Source organism: Falco rusticolus, chromosome 7 (assembly GCF_015220075.1).
Source record: "Falco rusticolus isolate bFalRus1 chromosome 7, bFalRus1.pri, whole genome shotgun sequence".
Taxonomy (NCBI): Eukaryota; Metazoa; Chordata; class Aves; order Falconiformes; family Falconidae; genus Falco; species Falco rusticolus.
The window spans coordinates 58,066,466-58,084,676 of NC_051193.1; the positions used below are offsets into that span (position 1 = coordinate 58,066,466).

An 18,211-nucleotide genomic window follows, 5' to 3' on the forward strand; every position below is an offset into this window, starting at 1 on the left:
CAGTTCAATACAAATCATGCCCTACAATATTTGATTTCAGATTCTCCAGCTGGTGCTTAGTGTCAGTTCAGCTGTTCAGAGGGATTTTATTTTTTTTATGTTTCTTTGTGTAAATAAGCAAAAAGCTCACACAATTACCATGATGCATTATATGATCTTAATATCTCCTTTTTCAACTAAAAAAAAAGACCATGTATTTTTATTAATAAAAAAAAAAAAGCTCATGGAAACAATTAACACCTTAGTAGCTATATAACTATGTAGCCGTCATTCCAAATACTTTTGCCTCTCGTTCAGGAACACAAAATAAAGGTAAAGACACACCACTTAGTCACTAAATGCATTTTCCACTCTCTCCCTCAAAGTTCTTGCAAATTGTAGGCAGTATTTTTGACAAATTATTTCAACAGAAAGCAGACAATATCAATATACTTGAATATACTGTATAATTCTAAAAAAACAGATTACATTACAAATACAAGCATTCAAAAGTTTAAGTGCCTCCCTGTTTTATTTTCCTGTTTGTTTTTAAATAAGCATCATGTCCTTGAATCTGCTATTACCCTTAAAGATGGTTTCTATTAAGCTCAAATTAAACACATGCAAAAATAGCATTTCATTTTTTTTTGCTGAAATAATTTTAAAGTCATTAGAACTTGAACACTAAATGAAACCATTATTTTAGATTTTCATTTTCAATAAACAAATCAGGGCAATATTTTTAAAAGAATAGAGTTGTGTAACCAACTGGACTATCCAGAAGATAGGAAAACCCAACGTATTCCAACTTTTTTCATTACTGAAAAGCAGAATGGTGTGTATAGTTGATTTCTTCCATACATACTTCATCAGTCTCCTCCCTGATACAAAGTCCAAAAAACCCTTCTAAAAGATGAGTCAAAACATTTTATGTAATAATAAACAAAAATAGGGCAATGACTTCATGACTACTATTTTATGTCAAAATGCCAGTATTTTTTTAGAATTTATTTTTAGGAAGTTTATCTGGGCCTTTTAATATTTCAGAGCAGAATTTCAATTACAGAATTCTTCCCACTAAATGTTTAGATATTTTTTGATAATCGTTAGGCCCATATAACTTCACAAATTTTTATTTCTACCTTTCAAAACTAAACTAAAATAAATATGTTGGAACAAAAGAAAAAAATAATGCTTGTAATGAGTAATTATTTGCAAATGGAAACAGATTCTAGAAAATGTTTAGTTTCAAGAGGATTTGTAACTGAATCTGGATTAGAGCTAATGCTTCTCTTTCAAAATGGACCTTTTACCAAGACTGACATACATTAACATAAACCCAGTATTTTCCTACACAGAATTACTGAACAGATGTACAACTATATTAAAAAGCCAGTTCATACATAAAGATGCAGAATCATTCTTCTAATATCAGGAAATCCAACCCTGTTCTTAAGCAAAGCCAAAGAATGAGGCAATTACAAAACATCATTGATTATATACACTGGTTTTATCATTTGTCCTGTTTTTGGCATTAGTAAAGGGTTGCATTTCTGCATTAAAAATTGAAAGGAACTTTTAAAACAATGTAATTTTTCTTGCAAAGAGACCATGAACTAAAAGAACTGGCTATAAAACTCTTACCCCAAAAGGGGAGAAAATGTATATTTGGCAAATTCATATTGATAATCTGTATTATATACCTATTTTTTACAAACATTGTTTAGAACTGAAAAGGCATCATACATGATCCTCAAATAAGATATCAAATCAGATAAGATCAAATAAGATTCCTGTATTCATCATTTACTTGACTGTATTAAAACTGAATATAGAAGGCAGACATCTCCAAATACAGACTCGAACAGCTCTATTCAGCTGACAAAGGTTCAGTTACAATTGTTTGCAAAGCTAGAAAACTGTGAGAAACATCCCTCCTCAAAGGTAAAAACAGCAATAAACGTTAACTGCCATAAAAGAGCACCAGTAAAAAACACATTCCTTTGCTAGAACAAGGAAAACCCTTAGAAAGAAGTCTTTTAACAAAAGACCTAAATTGGAAACATATACAGATTTTTAGTTATTTTTTTTATTATACACTACTATTCATCTATCCCTATGTGAAAACACACTAATATGGGACTGCATAGGCTGGATACATATTCTACCCTGTGTAAATTCAGCACTTACCCGAGTCTAATGTTTGTATATAGAAACTGCTGGTAATTTTGCTGCCTTTGTAGGAGTATCTCCACTCAGTTTCTTGGGAGGCAGTAGCAAATAGGAAAGAAATTCTCATTTTCAGCCCTTATGCTTAAGGGGCAAGAAAAATAACATGTATCCCTTTTTGCTGAAAGTAACAACATCAGCAGCAGCAAGATGGAAGAACTAACTAACTGTACTAACCCGCATACATAAAGGGCTCGGACAGCTTCAAGAAATGCTCAGCTTCAGTGGAATATTTGATCTCGAGCAAATCGAATAGAAAACAATTTGTCAGGTTTTGATTACTCAAAAAAATCTTCACCCTATTTAAAAATGGTAAGTTTTACCTACCACACAATCTGAATTCAGACAGAGTGATGGTTATAATTTACTGCCAGAATTTCCATTGTGAACTTCAAGTATAAAAGTGGAAGCAAAAAAGAAGATGCATGTTAAACTGCTTATGAAATAAACTACAAATTTTCCAGTGCTTATAATATGCTGAACTACTACTCTGAGATACAGAATGTAAAGGTTTGTAGAGGGAAAACTTGGAAGCTCTAAAAAATAAATGGAAGATTAAAAATTGAAATCACTGGCCTTTTCCTAAATAATCAGCATACACATAGCGTTTCTTGGATTAAATATCTCTTTCTAACCATCTTCAGCATTTGTAAGATGACCTGTCCAGCAACATTCCTCAATTTGCCCCATGGAAGGGGGCAAACATAGGGAACATTCCACACCTTGAAGAGGATGATGCTAGTAAAAACATCTGTACAGAAATACAGTATGAAAACCATATTTTGCTTTTGAGCAAGGGAGAAAAATTGGGGAAGTGATAATACCCTTAGAACACAGCACTTAAATGCTATGTGAAAACTGTTGCACTCTAAAGGGATTAACACAACAGAACCTGCTTAAAGCAGAGTAAAACTTTAAAAATGATTCAATATAGAGAGATAAAGTCTACTCAAATGCCCTAAGGTATCTTGGTCTTTCCCTCTACATAGAAACTTACCTACAAGGATTACAGAGTATCTATGGATCTGAATGTGCACTACAGTTCCGCATCTGTTTCTTTATACTGGGATCACTTCAAGCAACACATACCATCATTCTCCCTTTGTTTGCCAATAATCTGCATTAGCATTCAGTAGATAACTATTAGTAGCACTTTCTCCTCTAATTTTGCATTGCAACATTACACCTCTTTCCAGACCTATTGAAGTAGACCATACTACAAATATGACATTTACATTACTCCTGAAACACTTTTAAGTACACTTGACTTGAATATCAGATAGCCATCATCAGCTTATCTGCACCACCAAAGTAAGCATACTTTACAATACAAAAACTTCATCACACAAAAACAGTGCTATTAATGTATATAGTAATTTACACCAAAAGCCCTGCATGCTTCTTAGTTTTGCCTTCATAGAATCTTTGGTGGGGAAAACCCATCCACATTAAGACATCTTCATGCTTAAAACTACTGAGAGCATTACAATCACCTATTCTGGTCTCCTATGCAATAACACTTTACAGAAAAAAAAAAAAAAAATCCCTGCATTATCTTAGAAGTCCATTTGACTATACACCTATTAAAAAAAAAAGGTTATTAAGTTTTAATTACAGTTGAAATACCCCAACACTTAAGTAAATTGTCATAATTTCTGGAAGTTTGTATTGGGAGAAACAAGGCACCAAATCAGAGCTGGCTATTCTACTGAAAAGACAAATACTTAAAGAAAAATAAATAATGAAAAAAATCAATGGTCTTCAGACATCCAATACAAAGCTGCCAAAATTTACAAAATTTTAAAATTTTACAATTGTACAAAATTCTTTAAAAAAAGAAAATGCACAAAAAGAATTTTACAAGATGAAACTTAACAAGTCGCCATTTAGGCACCATGTAAGTTATTACATCGAAAAAAAACGGACAGAAAGTAGATGAACAAGGAGTTTATTTTTCCTCATTCTGAGTATATGTGTGTGTGTTGAAGGGGAAAATCAAGGGGATACTTTTACAATTATGGATGACTAAATTCTGTGCCCTTCTCATGTCTACACCCTCCAAATCAGGAAGTGCTAAGGCTAATGAAGTGTGAAGGACAGAACTGGAACTACTTCTGGATGTCAAAAGCCACACTCTTTCAAATAATAAGTACTATCAAAAACAACAGCCATTGGAAAAGATAATACAGAAACAAGAGATTATTAGCTACTATTCAACAAAGTACCATTTAAAAACTGAAACAAAAATTAAAATTAACTAGGTATAAATACGTTAACTCTCAAATACTGACCTTGCTACTACTATCCGTTCTTTGTCTTTAAAACTAGAAGGTTATAAAACTTGGCTTAAAGTGAGGAGTGTTTGTTTCTAAAAGGTACAGGAATCCTAAAGGAGGATAAATGTAACTGCCCATTTGATCCATTTTTCTCATCAAGAACGTGTAACAGTAAAGCTCTGAGGCTAAAAATTACCTGTGGATTTCTACATACACTTAAAAATACTGGGTTTAACAACTGATATAAAATCTGGCTTTCTGAGGAACAATTTGTTTCCTTCTTCTAAATTCTAGTTATTCAGGGAAACAAATCATGATGAACTCAAGTAAAATGAAGAGCTATTGGCTACATAAGGAAAATTCCTTTTTATAGAGGTTCCTTCCTGTCCAATTCTAAGACTACCCGCTTACCACACAAAACTGTCCCATCTTCTTTCTGGTTATTTGGGATCAATTAATCAAAAATTGTTATTCATTTAACGTGTCATGTTGGCACATGTAGAACAGCTACTCATAAATGTAGATCCATACAGAACTAGACAGCTTATAAAATTATTAAGTACATATTTTATTATTGTTAAAAGCAGTGCAAATACTAGATGAGCACTTGGCATTACCAACCTAAACAAAAATACAAAAGCTTATATCCCTTAAAAAAAAAAAAAAACCACTTCGTAAAGTTAGCACTTTTTTTTTTTTTTAGCATTTCACTATGCAGGAAATCATACTCTGCTTGAGGAAGAGTTATCTCAACAAAACCTGGCCTAGGTGTGCTGCACTGCACAGTAAAATACTCAGAAGTTAGGAAGTGATATAATTACAAGGAGTTCCTGGGGAATCCAATTTTTACTTTAGATTGACAGAGTCACCAAGTGTTCATCTAATACAGTAAGTAGGAGACATACAAAGAATGAAGTGTGCACACACATGCAAGACAGAAAAAAACCTCCATACATGTTCTATGTCTAACACTTCTCATTGCAACAGATCATTTTTATAAAGCTTTAAGGCATCCAGTAGCAGCATTTCATTGCGACCTTTGAAAATCAGCACAGACAGAATGCCAGAAGAGCCTCTCTTGTTCCACAGAAGTTTTCTTCAAATCCAGGTCAATAAACTGCTAAAAAACCACCTATTTCCTTTTTTTTTCTTTTTTGGTGTTCCTCAGAAAAACTGTTGGCAGGCTGCCAGATTACAATAAAACATAAATATTCTATAACTCAAGTTCAATACTGCTGGCAAAACAGTATCCGCTGCAGCACCTGAATTGCTGCTGCTGTGCTGCTACTACTACATACTAACTTACCTACACTGGCTTTTCCAAACACCAGGTTACAGATGGGGACAAAATGTAAACCTCAGCTAGATCATGAGCCAACTCGGCATATGGCCCAAACGGTCTTTCCTCCCCCTTCCCTCACAGCCATGATATCTCACTCCCCAACTCTTTGGGAATGCACTCTGATACAGTCTTAATTCCATAAGCACACTGGATGCTCAACAAAGCCAACTGAATGGACATGTGCCTAACATGTTTCCTAATTTTCCAGTGGATGACATCATACAAATGAAGTATAAATATAGTCAATACTTTATGTTATCAAAAGAAAGACTCCACAGTTGTATATTCAGTTAAATAGGTAATTTTTCATGTGCAGTTTGAAAATCAGAATTTAGAACACACTAGGAAGACGGTAAATTGCTGCTGCCTCTGATTATCTGGTTCTCTACAGAGAATTTTCTTCCCCATATTGCCAATGAAGAGTCTAAAAAGAACTAAAGTCACTACTTGAAAATAAAATAAATACATGTACATACAAATCTTCCAAGAGCTTTGGACGTGTGCACTATGGTTCTTGATTCAAGCAAACAGGTGCCACTCTATGAAGTGGGGGAAAATAGTACAAATGTGTGAAGCTCTTTATGTGGGAAATTACAAGAGAGTTAAATGGCACAGAGCAAGGCACAAAAAGTGCTTTTAAAATAGAAACAAGGGAACATGCAGAGAACCTCAGTATCTAATTTAATTAATGATTGAGAATGCAAAGGCTCCAACTGGTGAAACATTAGCAGCAGCCATGAATTTCACTGTAGTTCTGTATAACAAGTAATCTTACCTGAGTGATTCTCAAAAAAATGTCAACACATCGATTGTATTTTTCATCTGATCCTGTCAATGCTGAGATGACAGGCCCTGCAGGATGCAGTGAGAGATCAATGATGAAAAACAGATGTTTAGTCTTTCCACAATCAAAACCTACAAGACCAGGCAAATACGAAATTTTGTCTGAGAATCATGCTTCTTCATATCCAACAAATGCTAATGTTACATAATCACTTTCACATAAGTAAGTTGACAAGAACATCTCTTCCTCACTTACAAGGGATCTGACCCCTGATCATTCATATCACCAATGTATAACTTTAAACCTGGTCCCTGATACACTATTCTCTCAAGTGGTTTCTGGTCACACAGCCAGTTATTTACATCAGCTATTTCTTACGTCAACCTATGTTCTCTGGCCTTTTATGAAGGAGACTTAATTTTGTCCATCAATTATGCAGAACACTTAAACCTTACACAAAATTTATTGCAATTCAGAAGTCAAGAAGAGCAATGCATAATAGTATTGCTCATAACTAGCTCAGGCAGAGAGTGATAAATTCATATTCAAAAGTTACAAAAGCATGTTAGCATTGTACAGTTGGGAGCTGACTTCCACAGACGTGTTTCCAAACACTGTCTTAAACTAACATTTCAATCAGACCAGTTAAGAACTTGCAAATGAATTTTAATGCCTAGCTATAATCAAGAACAGCACATTTAATATTAAGTGAACTCCAGTCAGATTCAACCATAATTAACTATCAAATACATTAAAGTGAAAACAAGTTAATATGGGGGATGGGAATTTAGATAATCATAAATTTATTACGCATTAGAATACTTAGTATGTCTACCAAATATGGGGGAAATTTAAAGCAGAGTATCCTGACAATCCTGTCTCTGTTTGTAAAGTGAAATACAAGCAATGTAGTTAAGCCTTATAATGCTATGAATAATCACAAACTGGGATACAGACACCCCTGAAATCAAAACAAAAAAAAAGATGGAACAGTCTGTAACGTAACATTTAGAAACTCTGTAGGCTAAACTCTGGTTTGGTGTTCCCTTTGGGGGGCGGAAAGACAGAATGGCCCTGAATACCAGAGTGAATGTAAGGAACCTGGTAGTTTCCTAAAGCCATGTCATGCAGTCAGGAAGAAGGTAGGAGTACATCCACAGTAAATTAATAGTCTCGCACATGCACAGCACACTCATTTATTCCAACTGTCAAATACCAAGTTTCCATGTTGCCAGAAAGCCTTAAAAGAATCACAAGCCTGAGCTAGACAGCACAAGCACCAAGCATACCCCACTACAGAGCACACTGCAGTACACCAGAAATTCATACCAGACACAATGTAACTCTATTTACAGACAACTGTATCTATTGTCAGAATAAACACAAATATTTTTGTTATATCTATTAAACATGTTTTTGAAATGTCACCGTTATGTCAGCTTCATTACTCCACAGATTTGATAAGCAGGAAAAACGTATTAGTTTTAGACTGAAAGTACATTAAGAATTTTATGCTAGTGTCAAACAAATCTAATTGAAAAACCAAAGGCCTACCTCGAAACATGACCATCAATAAGAGTCGAAAAAGCAGCCTTTTCCTTTGTAATATATTGCGTTTTATACCATGACACTGCAGCCTCTAAGGGTCAGATTAATTAAGATCAACAGCAGCTGCAGTGCAACGTGAGAAGCACACTGCCACAGTTCTCACTAGTCCAGCCCAATTACCTGCAGCATTCCAGCACTGGGCAACTGACAACTATCATACTCCTCACCAAGTCATTAACTCCCACTGTCCTACTGATCAATTTTTCAAAACAAACTCTTTTTAAGATGGACTGCAAAGCTGACTGTGCCTGCTGCAGGACACGAGGACGAGTCCCAGAGCGATGTTTGCCAGTCAGATCATTACAGACGTCACTTTATGCTAGGGCTGTGTCCCAAGACAGAAATGAGACAGCGGTCAGGTATAAGCCCTCCTCCAAATCCCTCTATGCTCTATTTCTAAAAGCCAGTCTGATAAATTCACTAAATCCAAGGTTTTCTCCCCTAGACAAAAAGCTACTGATCACTGATAAAATAAATTCCGTGGTCAACTACTGAGGGCAATATCTAAGTTAATGCAATTAATTAATCACAAAGATCAAAGAATATTTGAAAAAAGTATTGCTTGTTACAGGTTGCACCCATTAAGAAAAGCAAGAATAGTTTATTTTACTGCATGAGGGAGAAGATGAAAACAATTAAGAGATTCAGACATTTCCTGTTTCTATTTTTTGAAGATTAGCTCCAAGACCTATGTTCTGACAAACATCCATTAAAACTCTGATCTTTCTGCAAAATACCATTAAAACATTGTATGGAAAATTTAGACTTTGTGAAAGAGGAAAATTTAAAATTTTCAGTGCATATCAACCCCAGCTATTTTTCTTAAGTTTTGGGTTGGGTTGGTGGTTTTTTTCCAGAATGTAAGAGTATGGAAAAGAGATATTCTTAGTGAATAATTGCTTTACAGAAATCTCAAGTTGATAAAAATAAAAATACTGTTACTAGAAGCACCTTCATCTACACAAATCAATCACAAGAAAGAACTTGAAAATTACTAAACATGGCATTTCCCTGTGGCAACAGCCATCCTCACTTTGTTATTTTGCCAACCAAGTGCACATACGATCTGTATCATTTATGAAAGTTAGACTAACCCTTCCAAATCTATCACAAGTTGTTCTAAACCATTCTTATACAAGACAAAGCTCTTTCTTGCAAACTAAAGCCATCTACTATGTCAAAGTTTATTCTCATTTACATGAGTAAGTCCCTCCATGTAGAAGAAATCAGTGCAAATTTTCTACTTCTACTCAAAATTTCTCTAAGCCTCCCAAATGAGAAGCTGCTAAGTGATTGTACACTGGGTGAGTTAGATGTGTAACAATCTCAAGATCATACCCAGTTACATACTCAGTTTCAGCTTCCTTTTAAATGTAAAATACTAATGATCTGCTGGCTAGCAAGCTAACTTTTTTTTTTATTCTGTTCCAGTAACTAGGCAACAGACAACTGTCCAACTGAGAATTATCTCTCTGAACAGCTGGCAATCAACACTTGGAGGTTTTGGTAGTTGGTCTTTTTTTTTTTTTTTTAAACTAGAAGAAAGATAGGTGATTCCAGTGATTAGTTTACAAACCTACACAGCTCTCTTCCACCTCTGAAATCTCTACTCACTATTTATTTATTTCCTCAGTCCCATTATCCCCAGTTACCCATATAAGTAAATGTTTACAGCAGAATCTGAAAATCTTAGCTATATATTTATGAAATCTCTAATTAGCTAATGTTAACACTACAGAAAAAATTAGAAGCATCAAGAATAAGTGAGATGCATTTCCTAATGTATGAAAAACTACCTTCAAAGAACCATGACAACAGACAGCTAGTAACTAACACCATTCTCGCTTCTAACTCCATTACTCTTTTTCTCTTCCAGAGATGAAAAAATGGTATTTCACTTCAACGTTATTTCAAGTGCTGATTTGTAAAAGATATTCTTTTCCCTGCTACACTTTAGGTTACTTTTTAAGAGTTATAAATTAACATGGCAATTCCTTTATTATATAAAGGAAATAATAATGGTGAACCAAGCTTGATATATTATATCTTCCCCCTTCCTAACAGTTTAATAGGAGTAATGAAGCTAGAAAGCGAACTTATTAATTATAAATTGTTACTTGCGCATTCAACATGTCTGAAAGGTTTTTAAGGGTAAGAGACTCTTTAAAAGGGCACCTGCACAAAGATTAGCTAGACTACCTCCCATAATATATGCATGTTTCAAAAAACTCTGATATTCAAACACAAAACATCTCAAATAAAAGTCACTTGGTAAAAATGTAACATAGCCACCCAGCACTTCATACACTCTCTATACAAGGCAGAGGAGGAAACTCCCACCTTTTGCATTCTCCAAACATTTACATCACTACTGATTAGAAATCTGCTATAAAAACAACACAGCTAATCTATTGTTAAAAGCGGTAAAAACTTGTCCCCATTTAATTATGTTTTTATTAATCTCTGCTCTTAATATGATCTAATTTCAGTACACATATGACTTCATATTCCAATAAATTGAAAAACACTGACCGAGCTCAAATTCACTCAAGCACCAAGTTCAGACCAGGCAAGATCCTGTTGCAAGATAAACAACATGATGCGATGTAACATAATTGTGTGTGTGTGTGTGTTTGTGTGTGTATGTGAGAGATCAGGGCTGGAGTGCAGAGAAAGAGCAAGCAAGACTGCATGAGAGAGAAAGCAAGCAAGCAAGAGTGCACGCCAGCATTTGCAATGGAAAAAAATACATATGTCCAGAGCAGTGTTCAGTCCAGCGCCCACTATAATTCAGAATGAAGAAACAAATACAATGAGAGCTTAATATAACAGAAATACTCTTTTTTATATTATTCAAATAAAATCATACATTAAAACAGCTTCGCAGAATAGCCACTTTCTTTATGAAGTTCAATTAATTAATATTAAAGTACCATGGCTACATCTTTATTTAAATTTTGGACCAGAACCCACTAGTCAATACACACTGTACTTCTCTGCAGAAAGGATCAGCACCATTTAGTTTAAAAGTAGGGCATATTTTGCCATTTTAATTTCATTTCCACTATTCTAGGGGGACAAGCCTGAACAGAAAAGAACCAGGAATAATCTAAGCACAATAACCAAAGTTAAATCGCAGAAATCCAGACAATTAGAAAAAGTCAGCTGGTAACCTGAAAAGAGAACAATGAATTGTGTACTCAAAAAATAAGACTGTAGTGGACGGTCATGTATTCATACACTGCTTCCTACTTTGTAAACTAAAATGTTCAGTGCAAAGCTGTTTTTTCCTTCAATTTCTCGTAATTAGAGCTGCCATATAATTCTTCAGTAATTATGTCACCTTTTGATGCACAAAAATAATTCCAACAGAAATCAGTCTGCATACTGAAGTCCTATATCACAGAGGAAAAAAAAAAAAAAACACTATTAGATCATAGGAACTACTCATGACTTCTGTATTACAACCAACTTCCTCCTTTCCAAACAGCAACTTACTCAGACTGTGCTAAAACTTTTCAGAAATACAGAAAAGTTTCACAGAAGCTTCAGCAAGAGAACATTCCATAGCGAAACGTACATTAAACACAGTTATCGTCACAAGCATCAGAAGTACAGACTACGTAACTTCTATTAGGAAAACAGAATAATTGTTTAAGAAACTTAAAAAAAAAAAATAAACCATGTATTTATATTAGCTATTTCACAAGGTTTGTATTCCCTAATGTTATATGAGCACAACAGTCTGGAAGAAACCCAAAAGCCATCAGCTCAGGGAATGCCAGGACCTCCGAAAATTCCATGGGCTGGTGGTCAAACGCAAACAGAAAGACTAACGAGAGCTAGCCATGCTGGAATCCATTTCTCATCCCTGTTCCATATTTTAGCAGGAATCAGTCACCAACTTCCTTAAAACACTCATTTCCTATATGACACAACGTGGCTGCAAATTCAAAGCAGACTGTATGAAGTCAAACTCAAACTTCATCTGCACCTGTTACACTGAAACTGCTTGAGCCTCCCTGCCCTAGTTATTTATATTACTACTACTGATTTTAAGAGAGAATGTGTTTCTGTCACAAACATTTTTACTCCCATCATTCTAGCTTGCTGATTTTTATTTTTCAAAGGTTCTTCTCCTACTACTGCTGTATCTTTACAATTTGCTACACAAAAAAATATGTAATTCTGATGTAATCAGAAAACAGAAGAATTATGCTTAGAGCACTGAACAAAAGACATAATCTTTGGAGCGTCCTTTCCAAGTGAGTGTAAATAAACTGTAGTAAAATGAAAAGGCATGTAATTTGGTATTTGGAATATTCTTCATAAACACCAATTTTCTGTAAAATCCTTGCATATCTGATACCACCTCATGTATAATGCAGAAAATCTATTTCATTTTCATCTATTGACAGTGAATTTAATTTACTATTGTGGCTCTTTACTCCGATTATGTTATTAATTCTGCAATCAGGCTCCTTTGAATGCTTTTATTTCTTCCAAGGGTTTTGAGAGTTCTACTTTGATTTTTTTCCACCCTAACATACCTTTCAAAACAAAGGATTATTTTTTTTCTAACCTCTAAAGTAAAAAGAAAAACAAACAAAGAAAAAAAAAACCCTCAAAGACAACAACCATCAGTTCATAACTTGTATCTTTCAACAGGAAAAATCTACATGCATCACTTTACCCTCTGACATTTAAGTATTATAAACTACATTCATTAAAGAGATGTATAACAGGTGCTTTAAAATTTCCACATCAGCAATCATCATTGTAAATACACCACAATCCGTCCATTAATAAAAAATTATCCACTCCTGCCCGACACTGAAGTTAGAGGATGGGAAAGCCAGATGCTCCAGTGGTAGTGTTCTGTTTACATCCATAACAACTGACTTCACTATTTTGTAGAACTCTGTCATCTTGGTAAACTAGATCAAATGCAAAGTATCTCTTCTTTTTCCAACAAAAAAAGCTGGTAGCAGCTAGTCAAATCAATTTTAAACACCAGTTATTCTTCAAAATTACAAAACCAGAACACCAAAAAAAGTGTTAGGTATGCTATTATTCTACATCAGTTTTTAAAAAGTCCTCCAGAACAAAGTTCAATTACAGAATGCTAATTTGTTCATCTTTAGAGAAAAAAAAAAAAATGTTTATTCAATTGCAGAAGCTACAATCTTGTATATTATTATGTAAGACTCCCTCTCCAGAAATCTTATAAAGGAGAAATGGTAGATCAGGTATTTATTATTGTTATACGCAAACATAAAAAACTTCATTCTTGTGCATTAATACAGTTGATACAAAATACTCAATTCTTTATTCATCTGAATTATTTCACTTCTATAACATTCTCCTGCCACCATGGTAAACATAATGTAAAGAATATCTAAAGAGCAGCACTTGTCCTCTTTACTTCACTCCAGAGCCAGTGAACAAAGCAGTGAAGCAGAAAGAAGGTACATAATGGATTTAAAGTAAATGGCCCATTCTTTAAGAGGGCCTCTCATTTTTACTCATTCTAGCTTAATTGTCATTACAATGTCTGGAAACTTCAAACGAACAATTATTTTTACGCCAGCTGTCAAGTTGGTTCCTTAAAGCTAGATATTTTTTTTTTTTACTAAAAAACAAAGCAATCAAAATGGTAATGAAAATATCCTTTTGCAGAAACATTGTAAACATCTTTAAACAATTCAAGCAGTTAGTGCCCAGTCCATTTAGTACACCAAGACAGAACATTTATATTCACTGTTGCACTTTGTAAGATACTTTTCTGAGAAATGATGCTTCCAGCTGCACTGGAAGCTTAGTTGTCAATATATGAAACACACCGACATGTACATACGTCCCTTGAGATTTAAAAATAAAGAATTGGCTAATTTTTGCACCTACCTGGGTAAAAATCTTTGGATTTGGACAGCTTGATGGTGGCCCCAGTCTCTTTCTGCAACTGAACAATTGTCTGTCCTCCCTTTCCAATTATAGATCCAGCAGCATAACTAGGTATGAGGACCTTTAGAAAATACTGGCCATCCTCTGAAAAATTGAGATATGCATGGTTAATATGGCTTACAAACTTTGATTTTTTCTCCCCAGACCCACAAACAAAATGTTACATCTTTAAACTCGTACAGTAATTCATGCGTTTACATCTAACCAGTTGCGTCATTCTACAAGACATGTTTCGACTATGCCTTTGACATTTGAAAATATGTACATTTATTTTGAACAAGTTAAAGAAGCCACATAGATTCCTTAATTCCATAAAACAGTAAGAATAAAATCCAAACCATATTTCAAAGGTGGATTTTTTTCCCCAATGGTAACCACAGCACACAGAAATGATCGGACCCCTTTAAAAAAAATAAAGCCCCGCACAAAAACGTGACTAGTGACAACTACAACCTTGCTTGAAAATACTGCAAAAGAAATGTCAAAACTAAAAAGGCATGAATTGTAAATTCTGATGGGCTATTTGTTTGTCATTAGCAAACACATGAGAATAGCAATTAGCTATTGCCTGCATTCTTCTTAAGTGAGCAAAACCACTACTCTGCTACCAAATAACCCACCCAAAATGTGGTGTTTTATTCCAAGCATTTCAGCCACTGCCAAGAAAACAACTCAACATGGTGTGGATGGAATCACTTGCCTAAGTAATCCTGATGTATTCCTTTAGCACTTCTTAAGCGACAATGATCTCTTTTAAGCTCATTAATTAAAGGACATTAAGAAGAATTTTTCCCAATTGATCAAAAGCCTAAGTCACTTATTTTAAATACACTTAAAAGGTGACAAGATAGACAATGCCAGTCCTCTACCCACCACTAGCATTAAAGCACACAATCGGAACAGGGAAAAAAATATATAGAATGAATGGAGGGGGAAAAGAAAAAAGATTCCCAGTCAGATTCGGCAACTGCACAATTGTCTGTGCCCTCATCCCACTGCTAAACCCAGCTACACTGAAGTCTAAGGACCTTCCGCAACCGGCTCCGAAAAAGTGCAAGGCAATAAGGGTACACTGGCTCCCCAGACTTAGGCTCTCCCCAGTAATAAAGGCAACGTCCCACTGGCATGGGTTTTTATCATGAAACCTGTTTCACAAAGTTGGGATTTTTTTTTCCCCTAAGCAGAAAAGGCGATCCCAGTTCACCTTACTTCTGTCATCTGAGACTAAGCGTCTCAAAAAAGTGCCTGTGTGTGACAGTCGTGCCCACCCGTATTAGCATAGCTGGTTGAACCACGCACTATGTACAGGCAGACTGCTGCTCTTAATATTGGGCAAATAAATTCACCTCTGCCTCGGTGCATTGTTATGACGACTCCAGTGCAAACGGACAGAGGAGATGCTGGTCCCGTTATAACTCATCTCCTCCAGGAAGAGCAGGATGTTAACTACCGAGTCCCCACAGCCGAGCGGCGACTCCCCCCGCCACCAGCCAGCCCTCGCCCCCAGCACGGCAAACACGCCGTGTATTCGCTGACAATAGAAGCGAGGCCAAGGAGGAGGAAAACGCACGGCAAGGCTGAAATTCAACTTGCGACCCAGAGGATGTGGAAGGAGGAAAGCGCGTTTGCCGTCTCCTTCCAGCTGCCATTTATTTTCGCCCATCGTTAAACGGGCGAGGGAGGTAGCTGGGCTGCAGAAGCCCCTTGTGCTCCCTCCTAGTCTCCGTAGGGTCACAGCTGTGCAGCCCCAGCGTGGATATTAAATAAAAAGACTGGTAGATGCTGAAAACCGACGCCATTTTGATGAATGATAACATTAGAGAAATGGGAATGTTGGGGGGGGGAAGGGGGGGGAGGCAGGCAGGCAGGCAGGTAGGGAAGCGGGGAGGTGGGTGGGTTGGGCGGGGGGGGGAGGTGACAGAGGATATACCCACCGCCCGTGTTGGTCCTCTTGGTGCTGCCGGCTTCGGGGGGAGCTTCAAGCGGTCTTTTCCGGGAGTCCGGCGGGTCCAGGTCTATGGGAACCCCGGTGTGGGTCCCGTTCTGCTGGATGGGAGCTGCCGCCATCATGTTTGCTGCTGCTCGGAGGAGAATTGTCTCTTCCCTTCTGTGGTGGGGGGGCAGGGAGGGAAGGGGGGAGGAGGAGGAGGAGGAGGAGGAAGGGGGGGAAGGGGGAGGAGGAGGAGGAGGAGGAGAAGGAGGGGAGGGGGCTCGTCCCGTTCTCTTGTCCTTTTCGAAAATGTAGAGCTAGGCTCGGGGTTGTCGAGGATGCTGCGCGCCTTGTTTATCTGGCACCCGGGGGGAGGGAAGGGAAAGGAGGGAGGGAAGCGGGCAGGACTGGGCTGGAGGAGCAGCTGCAGTGCAGTGTCAGGAGATGAGGAGAAGGGAGACAGGGAAACGAGGGGGGCGAGAGAGGGAAGAGAAAGGGGGAGAGGGGAGGAGGGGAAAGAGTGAAAAGAGTGAGACGGGAGGAGGAGAGGACAGAGTGAGTGGGAGAAGAGAGGAGGGGAGAGAGTGAGTGGGAGAGGAGAGGAGGGGAGAGAGAACGAGTGAGACTGAGGCGGCGAGGAGGGAGGGAGGGAGGGGGAGAAGGAGGGAGGGAGCGAGCGAGCGGTGTAAATGGTGGGCGAGGGAGTGAGTGGGAGATGATTCACGCTGCCTTTGAGCCCCCTTCCGTCCCTGCCTGCCCTAGTGCCGCGCCTGGCGCTGCGGCTCGGCTGCCCGCCGCTCTCGGGCTCGCCTGCCCTCCCTCACTGACGGGCTCGCCTGCTCGGGGGCAGGAGGGGGAACCTCTGCCCGTGCGGCGCCGCTCCGCCCTCCCCCAGCACCGCCGCCGGGCGCACGGGCGGCGGGCTGGCCTGGGGCCGCCACCCTCGGCTACGCCGCAGAAACCCAAAAGGCAGGAGAGGTTAGAGCCGTGGGAGGGGGGGCACGTACCGGGGAGGCGGGGGGGGGTGGGGGGTGGGGGGAGAAAGCCAGGATAAAAAATGGGCGGGGCTTCCCGCGTAGACAAGCGGGAGATTCGGCCAATCGGAACAAAAGAGAGCGAGGCTGGGATTGAAACGTGTAGCCAATCACGGGCCGCGGGCGGTAGAGCCGTTGAGTGGGAGGCGGGGGCGGCTTAACCTCTGCGGCGGCCGGCGGGGGGTGGGGGGCGGCGGCGGGGAGGGCGTGTGTGGAGGCAGGTTCCCGCCCCGGGAGGGTCCCCGCCGTCATGCGGCGTCACCTGGGTTACACACTGCGCCTCATAGGCCCGCAGCTGCGTGGGAGGACGGCTGAGATTGCCCGAGGAGGCTGCGGGATAGCGGGGACATGTCCTCGTCGGGGCTGACCGCACCACCGCGGCCGGGGCCCTGCCTGGCGGCCGCCGCGAGAAACGGCCGGGGGGCAGCGCCACCGCCGGGAGCCCGGGACGCGCCGGGCGGCCTCGCGCAGGCTTGTAGGGCAAATAATAAAGATGTTATTTTTATGCTGTGACAGCCGGGCTAGCTGCAGCTATGTGACACAGAGCGGCACCTCTTCTGTAAATATTTCGTAGAGAACCCAAAGGTGTTTCACTGCGGCGAAGGTTATTTCTGCGTTCAGATCGCAAATTATTCCGGGTGAAGCTTAAAACGCTGTAAGGTGCAGCGGGGTGGGGGTGGGAGGGCTTGGGGGGATTGTCGACATGTTATAGAAGCATTTTTACTCAGCTCTTTGCTATTTGAACTCATTGGCTTTGGGGAAAAAAAAAAATCAAACCGATACAACCATAACGGTAGTGGTCAGTATTAAAGCATCAATTCCGTACAAAATTGAGAAATGTGTGTTGATGGCTTTAGACCATGCTTGGTGCTGAATTCGTATTGATGTGTGTGTGTGTGGAATGGCTGCTGACTCGATTCCTCTTACTATGCGAGCTTGAAACCTGCCTGTTTGTGGACGAAATCCAATTTCCATTCTAAGCTCCCTGGGAGACTCAGCCTTAGTTTTAGTAATCACTTACCATTAATAATCCCCCAAACAATTTTTAGTACTTAAAATACAAAT

General features: G+C 38.6%; 1 protein-coding gene across 1 annotated transcript in view; it reads right to left on the reverse strand.

The window, feature by feature from the left end:
• NOVA1 (NOVA alternative splicing regulator 1) overlaps positions 1 to 16,590 on the reverse strand; it is a 158,062-nt gene extending 141,472 nt beyond the window's left edge. The window contains 2 exon segments of the mRNA XM_037394814.1: positions 14,123 to 14,266; positions 16,117 to 16,590. Of these exon segments, the coding sequence (XP_037250711.1) occupies positions 14,123 to 14,266; positions 16,117 to 16,252 (280 nt within the window). The 5' untranslated portion in view covers positions 16,253 to 16,590.
• Between the last annotated feature and the right edge of the window lie 1,621 nt (positions 16,591 to 18,211).